The 11,140-nt window shown below is 38.3% G+C and overlaps 2 protein-coding genes across 2 annotated transcripts; both read right to left on the reverse strand.

Moving 5' to 3' along the window:
• Positions 1–496: 496 nt before the first annotated feature.
• On the reverse strand, positions 497–1,429 carry LOC130879513 (olfactory receptor 13). The gene has a single exon (XM_057778133.1). It carries the CDS (start codon positions 1,427–1,429, stop codon positions 497–499), a length of 933 nt encoding a protein of 310 aa, XP_057634116.1.
• A 7,222-nt stretch (positions 1,430–8,651) lies between these two features.
• On the reverse strand, positions 8,652–9,581 carry LOC130879818 (olfactory receptor 2A2-like). Its single transcript, XM_057778659.1, has one exon. The coding sequence runs from the start codon at positions 9,579–9,581 to the stop codon at positions 8,652–8,654; it is 930 nt and encodes a 309-aa protein (XP_057634642.1).
• Between the last annotated feature and the right edge of the window lie 1,559 nt (positions 9,582–11,140).

Raw genomic sequence — 11,140 nt, forward strand, 5'->3', positions numbered from 1 at the left:
TATGGCACAACAACAATTAACATTGGCAAAAGCCAAGGCTTTAAAAAGTGCAATAGAATTCTTTTTACAAACAAAAGAAAATTCAAAGCTTTCACTATACTAATAAAGATGTCAGCTTTACATGGAGTCAAGCACAATCTTCTTCCATCACAGAAGGCATTTTTAGTCCACTGGAAGGCTTAGGGTTTGAACAGAGAATATTTTGGGGAGATAGAACACTGCATCACAACTAGCTGGCTCTCTGAGAAGTACTCATTTGGAACTGTGGCTTTGAAATATTGGCTCTGGTGGGGACTAACTGCAATACAATCTGTTAATGTCAGCATTTGAAATTACAGATTTCTAGAATTCCTCCCACAGCTGATGAGTCAGTCATCCAATGGAGGGCACGAGACAGCAAAGCTCAATAAAGGGAATGCGTATGTTCTGGATGGTTAGGACCATCTTGAGAGGATGAATTCTCCTGTCAGCTGTTAAACACGATGCTGCAAACTTGTCACAAAACTCTCTGCATCCTCAGAATTCTCTTCAAAGTATTCTTCACATCAGAGTTCCTGAGACTGTATATCAGGGGATTGAGCATGGGGTTAAAAAGGCTGTGAAACAGTAGGAGGTATTTCTTCTGTTCCATTGGGTTTCCCTGTCTGGGTCCAACGTACATGACAATGGCTGTGCCATAAAATAATCCAACCACACAGAGGTGGGAGGAACAAGTGGAAAAGGCTTTCCTTTGACCCTCCCCTGACTGGATTTTCAGGATAGCACTAACAATACAGGCATAAGAGATCACAATTGAGGAGAATGGCCCCACAAGCACAGACACTGCCCCAGCCAGGACCATGGTCTCATTGAGGTATGTGTCTGCACAGGCAAGTTTGAGAATAGCTGTGATTTCACAGAAAAAGTGATTCACTTTCTGAGACACACAGAAGGGTAAAGGCAGAAGTAACACCAGATGAACCAAGGATAGGAGAATCCCAATGATCCAAGAAGTCACAGCCATAGTGCTACAGACCTTCCAACTCATGATGGCAGTGTATCTGAGGGGGTGGCAGATGGCCACATACCGATCATAGGACATCACCACTAGGAGGAGGCATTCTGTGATAGCAAATGTCAAAAAGAGAAATGTCTGTGTCATGCAGCCAGCGAAGGAGATGGGCTTGGCTGGATCTAGAAGATTCACCAGCATCTGGGGCACTGTGTTGCAGGCATAGGCAATGTCAACAACAGCCAGGTGGGACAGGAAGAAGTACATAGGAGTATGGAGTCTGGACTCCAGACAGATTAGCCCCACAATGGTCCCATTCCCCAGCAGGGTGAAGGCAAAGAACAGGGAGAAGAGGGTAAAGAGGAGCATCTGCAACCTTGGGTTGAGTGGAAATCCCAGGAGGACGAACTCTGTGATCAATGTCATGTTGTTTCCCATATCCCTATGACAGAGGAATTTGAGTTAATGATTGGTTCAAGAGTAGAATTTAAGTACAGATTTGTGCTAGATTCATATATACCCATTGTAGGTTAGCAAAGTAAGAATAGCTAAAATTCATTTTTGTTTTAAGTATATATTTAAGATTTTTCCTTATGTTACATACAAAAATCTATTTCCCTTAACATTTAAGGTATCTTTAGCTATTACTACTGTGCATGTGTACACAGTGTGTTTGTGTGATTGCCCTTGGTAATATGTACACGTGGAGAACTTTGTATTGTGTCTCTCCTCATACCCTTCTGTGACTTTAAGAGCACTGAGACATCCTGACTTGATGATTGTATCATTTTTTTGATGGATCAAAAATTTGAGAATAAATATACCCATTTTAATACAAGTCAAAATTTGATTCTACAGATTACATTGTAGTTTTCAAATAAATTCTACTTGTCTTGGCTAACATTAGAATTATTCTCTAATTATTTCTAATTATAAACAATGAACCATAAATGATGGACCAACATTTCAAAACTGTATTGCATTCAACATTGAAAGGGCTCAGTAGGGTGTAGCAAGTCTAAATATACAGAAATCATTACTCATCATCCTTTCCACAGACATTTTCCACTCTACAGTAAATGTCTCATAAAACCGTTTTTCTAAGCGTAAAGACTTAGATTCAGTAAAGAAATTTTTGCCATTTAGTTCTTTACACTAACACTTAGATGAACAATTTTTGTGACTGACCAGATTTGAATTGTGCTGTTTGTCAGGCATGACAGCAGAATTAGTAGCCTTGTCTTTTGGCACAGTGTTGACAGATGCTCTAAACACAGTTTTAGGTGCCATCTCTGCAGGTGGCTTGCAGTGGCTCACTTTCTGTGGGAAATGTTGCAGAGAAGGTTGCTGTTACTATTGCTCGACTGACTCACATCATCTCCCTAAGTCTATAATTCTATAGCGAAAATGTAAATACAAACATAATTCCCCATGCTGTATAATTTTATCTTCTTGTTTTTAGGTGAATTCCACTTATGTGGGTGAACAGGAATGAGTAATAATCCTTTATTTAAATATCTATGAAATTCTACATCTAAGATTGAACGATCTCGTCAAAATATTGATTTTGTGTTGGACCTCATTATACTATCAGAGAAATAAGTTTCATGTTGAGGCAGGTGAAAATAAACCATATGCAGGTGTTTATTCATTTCCCTTAATTTGTACAACTTTATGCTTAGTGTAGAGGTATTTGTAATTAAACTATTACCTGCTCATTGATCTGACTCTGTATGACATCCAAGTAAGGTTGTGCACAATAAATATATATTTGTATACTTATTTGGCAGGTTTTTATACATGATAATTTAAGCCCATTTTTTAAACTGTTTAAGTTTAATTTGTTCATAATATTTTTTCAGGAATTTATTTGCATATATATGTCTCTATTTCATAAAAAATAATCTACTTGCCAAAATTAACCCCTAGTACATTGATTAAAGTTATGCATCGACATATTAATGTATAATAAAGCAATAAACAATTGTACGTCTTACTCAGTTTATCTTATTGCTGTAACTGTTGACAGGCAGAATTTGAAAACTAAGAAAGTAGAACTGTAATTTAGTGACAGTAGAAGCAAACAGACAATGGAAATAGCAGTATGTTTCATCAGAACTTACCCCCCCCCCAAAAATGAGGAACACTGGGTGTCTAGAGAAAGTTGTTGTACGAGGACTCTGGTAAACCTTCATTCAGAAAATGCAAACATTTCTGCAATTCTGTGATGATGTTGGAAGCCTTGGGGATGGTCTCAGAACTGACAGAGAAAAACTATGGCTTTTCAAGTTGCCTTTTCGATGAGAAGGCTTTATGGGTTTGTCATCTCCATGGGTCATCCTTTCAATTGTCATGAGAACCTTGTGTAGTGCATGGGAAATAGGTCTCTTTGCACCATCATGGTTCCTATAGGGACAGGAAGAATCCACTCACTGTGATTCTATCCCACAGAGGTTTGAGTCTCTCTCCATTTCTGTGCCCTAGGAAGCCATACACATAATGAGATCTTCAGATGTTAAGGAAGAAGGGTTAGTACTTTTAGAAGTAGTAGTACATGCTGACACAAAGTCATACATGGAGCCATAGCTACATCAATATACAGATTGTTGTAGCTTTATGAATTTTCATTTTGTTTCAGTCTTCAAACAATCAAGAGATGAATATATTGTTTCTGGTTATTGACTGTGGATAAAATCTTGAAATTAATTTCTTTAGCCATACATTCTTTAGTCTGATTTTCCAGCTACTCAAAACACAGTAGGAAAACGAACTTGAATGACAAGGTCTCAATTATCTGATATTTCCTAGAAACCCAGACCTTTCAACCCTAAGCATGGGTCTGGAGATGGGAGTCATCTTAGGGATGTAGAAGCTCTGGGACTTGTCGATTCATCTGTTATTGGACACCAGGTTGGTCTCCTAACCTAGCTACTGCTGAGAACAGTACTGCAATAAACATTGGTGTGTGATTATTTGTGATATGGTGACTTTGAGTCTTTGGGTAAATATGTAGGAGTAGTATAGTTGGGTCATATTGTAGATGTACTTACTGATTAACAAATTAAAAAACATGATTTATTAGTGCATATGCCTCTCCCCACTTATTTGGAAAACAACGAAATACAGTTAGAAAGTTTTTAGGTCAAGATTTTATTCCCTCTACCTATTTTTTAAATATTCTTCTTAAAACTGATATTTCCTATTTAATTTTTTACAACTTCAGATATGTATACAATATACCTTGATGATATCCACTCTCTGTTCTCTTCCCCAGGTCCCTTCTGGACCCTTCATCACATCTCCCTCCCATCTTCATGACTTAATTTATTTTTTTTTACCCTCTTAGTGCAGTGTTGTCCATGTGTGCATGGGCCTGTGAGCATCATGGGGCATGAGCAAAAAATGACTTTTATATCCTCAGCAGTTATCAAGTGTCAAAATCTCCTCATGCAAAGGTGGGGGCTTAGGATCTCCTTACCTCTTCATGCTGAATTTTTAAAATTTATTTATTCATATAATATATTTTATGGATATACTTTGTATGGTAAGCATATCCTCCACTGCCCTGTTCCTTCTTCCACTCGCCTCCATTTTTTTACCCCTTTTCCCCCTTCCATTTATCTTCTTTTTTCCTTCATTTATTTTCCCTTTATTCAGTTCTAATGCCATTTTATAGATGAATTTGTGATTTAACACGACTAAAGAAACTGTAAAAACCACAAACAGGAGAAAACACATGATATTTGTCTTTCTGTGACTGGCCAAACTCACTTAATATGATTATCTCAAGTTGCATATTTCTCCTTACAAATGGCATTAACTTTATTCTTCTTTAAGTTTGAAACAAATCCCCTTGTTTATATATACACTCTTTTCTTATTATTCGAAAGTTAGGTTAGTTCTATAACAGCTACCAGGAATAGGGATACAATAAACATCAATGTGATACTGTTTCTGATATGCTGGAATGTTCCACGAACACACTTATGGTAGACCTTTGAAAAAAAATGTGATGGATCGAGATAGAGACAGAGACCCAATTTGGAACAACGGACTGAGCTCTTAAGGTCCAAATGAGGAGCAGAAGGAGGGAGAACATGAGCAAGGAAGTCAGGACCATGAGGGGTACACCCACCCACTGTGACAGTGGAACTGATCTATTGGGAGCTCACCAAGGCCAGCTGGACTGGGACTGAATAAGCATGGGATGAAACCGGACTCTCTGAACATGGCGGACAATGAAGGCTGATGAGAAGCCAAGGACAATGGCACTAGGTTTCGATCCTAATATATGAACTGGCTTTGTGGGAGCTTAGCCTGTTTGGATGCTCACCTTCCTGGACCTAGTTAGAAGTGGGAGGACCTTGGTCTTCATGCAGGGCAGGGAATTTGGACTGCTCTTCAGTACCTAGAGGGAGGGGGAATGGAGTGGGGGGAGGAGAAGAGGAGTGGGGACAGGGGGAGAGGGCAATATGGGGGAGGAGGAGGAGGGAAATGGGAAACTGGAGCAGGTGGAAATTTTAATTAAAAAAGAATAAAAATAAATAAATAAATAAAATAAAAAAAAATTTAAAAAAAGATGTGATAAAAATGGCCTGAGTAGACTGGGATGAGATAGTCTGTCTTTCCATCTACCTCTTTTTAGGGAGTTGCCTAATGCTCAATTCAGTACTGTTATCTCCCAACAGCAGCAGGGACCTGCTAAGAATATTATCAGTCTCCAGACAAGCAAACTAGTGGAGGGAATTGTAAGGAATTCAGTTGTTCTTGAAATCATTGACTGTAAAGACCTCATACACTCAGGGACCTATGTCTGACTTTCTTTTGTCGTGAACGGCCTCACATTTTTCTATTCCACCTGCTTGTTCAGTTAAAAAAAGAAAAATACGCTAAAATACAAAAGAAAAAAGAAAAAAGAAAGAAAAAATCCATAGTAGCTGGGCCAGTTTACATCTACCTAACTCATCAGCAGACTGTGCTCGGTTTTCTTTTCAGATGACCCAGAATCTGACTACTTCTACCTGTCCCCATTATTCTACTCTTGTCTGTGCTATCTTCTTCTGCCACCTGTGTTTTTACAAGACCGTCTTCAGTTTCACTCAGTGAGGGATCTGGAGTGATCCTGTTAAATTATGGGAGCTATTGTTACTCCCCTGCTCACATCCCTTTCATGATTTTTTGACGCCATCATAGGTTTATAAAATCATGCTGGAGTTTTTTTTTTTTTTTTTTTTTGGTTTTTTCGAGACAGGGTTTCTCTGTGGTTTTGGAGCCTGTCCTGGAACTAGCTCTTGTAGACCAGGCTGGTCTCGAACTCACAGAGATCCGCCTGCCTCTGCCTCCCGAGTGCTGGGATTAAAGGCGTGCGCCACCATCGCCCGGCCATGCTGGAGTTTTTAAGTGACTTGATCCTGAAAAGGTAACAAAGCTTTTGTGTGTTCAGATATACAACAACCATGTTGCATCTAGTGGACAGCGTTTTACAGCACCCCACCACCACCACCATTCTTCAGCTTTTACGTTCTTTCTGCCTCTCTTCCAGACATTCTCTGAGCTTTGGGTCTAAGAAGGGTTGATACAAATGAGTGATGAGCAATAGATGGAACATTTATATTGCTAAATTTTGAGAAACTTCCACACTGATTGCTTGCTTTTGAGAAACTTTCATAGTACCCAGACTAGTTTATGTTTCTATCAGTGGAGTTCATGGATTCCCTGGGTCTATTCCTTTGGCAGCATTTCTTGCCAGTGATATTTTTAATGACTGACATTCTAAATGGAGTAGGATGGCTCTTAATATAGTTTGATTTTCATGTTATAACTTAATTGTCTTTTTTCCATGTGATTAATAAAAGAAATAAGGGATGATACACTTGAATTTGTTTTAAGTTGAGGGGGAAGCATCTGGCCATTAACAGTTCATTGTTATTGTAGCTATGGTGTTGCCATGAATGCCTTTCTGATTAAAGGGGTTATCTTATGTTTCTAGATTGTTGAATGGGTTTTTCTCATGAAAAAGTGTGAGACTTGTTTGTCAATTGCTTTAAATAAATGTAAGGAGAGATTATATTTTCCTTTATTTATTTAACATGATATAGTACATTGATTGAGTTTTGTATATTCCTACTACTGTACTCCTGAAATAAATCTCCCTTGGTCATAGTATTTGTGCTGCTAGTTTACAAGTTCTTGTTGTAGTATTGATTGAGACAATACACTTATATACAGAAGGAGAATGGTCTGTAGTTTGTATTTCCTCTGATATCTTTTATATCAATGACACTAAACTCATGGAAGGACTTAGGAAATGTTCTCTTTGTTACTATTTTTTAAAAATCTTTATGAAGAAATAATGTTAATTCTTCCTTTTAAACTCTGACGTAGTTCACTATGATAGCAATGTGATCCATAACTGTCTTTGGTAAGCTTTAAATTTACTAAATTTTTATATACTATGAATCTGCTTAGATCATTTAAATGAGATTCGGTATTTATAGAAACAAATCCTAATTATAATATAGTTGTTCACAGAATTCTCCCACATTCTTTAAATATCTGCTAAACTGGTGATTATGTTCCTTTACAGTGTGAATTTTAGTTATTTGAGTATTTTCCCCTTGTGTATGTGTGTGTGTGTGTGTGTGTGTAAGCTTGTGTGTGAGTGCATATAGTGGCTGTAGAGGTGGACATTAGTTGTTCTATCATTCTCTGCTTAATTCTCTTGATGGGGTCCCTTATTGAAAGAAGAGCTATACTGTCAGCCATCAGACATTAGCAAAATGCCTGTTGCTGAGCCCTACAGCTCTGGGGTGCAGGAGTGTGTACAGACACACCCAGTTTCTTACATCTGTGGTGAGAGTTTAAACCCTGGTTCTCAGGATTGTGCATCAAATACTCTTAGAGGCAGGACTATCTCCCCAGCTCTTCACCACTCTCCTCTGCTGACCTGCTATTCAACTGAACTGAAGTTTGGTAATTTTGTCAAATTTTTAATAAAAAACATATTAATAACCATTAATTTTATTTATTGTTCTATCTATCTATATCTATATATATATCTATATATATACATATATTCTAATCTATTATTTCTTCTGCTTGCTCTGGTATTTAATTAGCTTTCCTTTAAAATACATGATTGGTGATAAAATGTAAATATTGATGAGAACATGAGTGAGGAATAGTGTTCCACTTGGGAAAGGTTCTCAAAAGGAGGAAAGGTTCTCAAAATTGGAATTTAATTCAAAACTTAGGTTCATTGGAATTCAATGCAGAAATTGGGTTCATAGAGTTAATAATGAATGTATCATTTCTTTTGTTATTTTGTCCCACTTCCAGAGCTGGAATTTGAGCAATTATAGTTTTTAAAATCAAACTTACAGCCATGTGTGGTGGCATATACCTTTAATACTAGCATTTGGGAGGCAAAAGCAGGTGAACCTTTGAAGTTGGAGTTCAGCCTGGTCGACATAGTGACTTCCAGGACAGCCAGAGCCACAAGGTAATACTCTATCTCATAAATAAATAAATAAATAAATAAATAAATAAATAAACAAACAAATAGAATCAGATTTCTATTGGGAAACTTCCCTGAATTTTGCTTCAGCTAGCCACATGTTTCAGGAGCACAGCCTTACTCAACTCACATTCTATGTACATCTCACACAAATCTCTTCTGCAGTGCTCTGTGGAAGGCTTCTTTTACCTGGGCATTTCTTAGGCTGTAGATGAGGGGATTCAACATTGGGTTAAAGAGACTGTGAAACAGGGACATAATTTTCTCCTGCTCCTCTCGTTGCTCAGAGTCAGGGACCATATACACCAACATGGCTATCCCGAAGAACAGCCCTACCACACAAAGGTGGGAGGAACAGGTAGAGAAGGCCTTCCTGCGGCTCTCCTTCGACTGCATTTTTAGGATTGTCCTGAGGATGTGCATGTAAGAGACAAGCATTGAGCAAAGAGGGCCAACTAAGACAAAAACACATGCAGCAAGGATGACAAGTTGGTTGATAAAGGTGTTAGCACAAGCCAGCTTGAGAACAGCCAGGATTTCACAGAAGAGGTGATTCACCTCCCGGGGCCCACAGAAGGGCAGCCTTAGTAGGAGAATTGTATGAACCACAGAGAGGATAAATCCACATGACCAGGAAGTGGCAGCCAGGGCTACACATGCTTTCCAACTCATGATGATAGTGTAGCGTAGTGGGTGGCAGATGGCTACAAACCGATCATAAGACATTGCTGCCAATATCAAGCACTCTGAGGCAGCCAAGGCCAAATACAAGAATGTCTGTGTGATGCATGGAACAAAGGAGATGGTTTTATTCTGGGTCACAAGGTTGACTAACATCTTGGGGACATTGTTGGAAGCATAGGAGATGTCAAGGATGGCCAGATGTGAAAGGAAGAAGTACATTGGGGTGTGTAGGCTGGGGTTCAGGTAGATGAGCACCAAGATTATGCCATTTGCCAGTAGGCTGAATATGTAGAGCAGGGAGAAGATCCAGAAGAAGAATGTCTCCATCTTTGTGCTGAGCTGGAGTCCCACTAGGATGAAGTCGGTGACCCATGTCTGGTTGCCTCCCATTCCTTTATGACAGCCAGGGTATCAGTGACATGAGGTGGTAAGGCCAGAGCTGGACAATCAATGAAAATTGGATTTATTTATCTCAGAAAAAGTGCAGGAAACAGTCCAATGCTTCCTCTTATTTTACTTCCGGATACCCATCTGTGCCTCTGACCTTTACTATGAAGTAAATTCAAACAATAAAATGTATATCCAAAATTGTGCAAAGAGCCCTTTTGTTCCTTCACTCAGATTCAGTGTGCATCGATGTCTTTCTTATCTTATACTCTTTGTCTCTGTACACTTAATGTTTTGAACCATTTGAAGTCATCGCCCTATTATAATTATAAAAATCAAGATGATTACATGTTTATGTCCTCTAATATCTCCACTCACACAGGACCTATTCTAAGATTTCACATTGTATTTAATATAACCATTTCTTAGTATCTTTTGTCTTTATGTGTTTTCCCAAACACTGACATTCTGAAGAATAAATGGTATATTGAGTAAATACTAAATAGTAGGATGTCCTTCAACTTGAAAATATACTATGTATATTTCCAATGTTTTAATTCAGATTATTTATTTTCTGCAAAAAGTACCCTCACTACACTATGTATAGATGGAGGGTGGGTTTTTAAGTTGTCCTTTATAGCAAAGTTTAAGGTTCAGTGTTCCATATTCCTAGCCATGTAAACCCACGAAATACCTAAGTAGGTAGGCATAGTGATACACGCCTACAATCTCAGCCCTTGAAAGGTAGAAGTAGCATGTTAAGTTTGAGGCTAGCCTAGACTACATGGCAAAACTTGTCTCTCAACAAAAAATAAGTGACTCCTACGTCATACTGACATCTCTGCCCAAACTCCACTGTGAATTTGAGTAATTATGGAACAATTCTGGGTTGAAGGACATGCTGTCCTTTTTCCTAGGACCTGCAACAAAATTTGTTTCCTGTCTGCTTCTGGTCCTCTATCCTTTACAAGCTGCCTAAATAAAGCCACATCAAAAGAATATTGTGGGTTTTTGTTGTTGCTGTTTGTTTGGTTTTCTTTATTTTTTGAGACAGGCCAGGCTAGCCTTGAACTTACAGTGGAAATTCCAAGCCCATGCTGGAATGCCATGTTCTGGTTTCCTAGGTCTAAATGGTACTTCCATTGTGGTACCAGATGTGCTAAGGTCTGAGGGCCTGTTACAGTAGTAACAACAACAAAAGACTAGCTATGCAGCTATTCTAGCACCATTTAATAAAAGATTTTTTTACCACCATTGATTTGCAATGCCTTATTATATACTACATTGTTAGTACTTGTATTTATTTCAATTTGTGGGAATCTGAACAACAAACCCTCAAAGTCATCCTACATTGCAATTCCTAAAATCTAAAAACGTTACTCTATTTGGCCATAGAGATTTGAAGATATATTAGCTGGGCAGGCATGGAGTTATGTTACACACCTGTTAATCCCACCACTCAAGAGTCTGAGCAGACAGGATTGTTTTTCAGTCTACATACTGAGACTGCTTAAAAAAAAAAAAGACCAAAATGCCAACTTTTTCTTCTGAGAAAAGGTTAT

This window comes from Chionomys nivalis, chromosome 1, assembly GCF_950005125.1.
Source record: "Chionomys nivalis chromosome 1, mChiNiv1.1, whole genome shotgun sequence".
NCBI classification, from domain to species: domain Eukaryota; kingdom Metazoa; phylum Chordata; class Mammalia; order Rodentia; family Cricetidae; genus Chionomys; species Chionomys nivalis.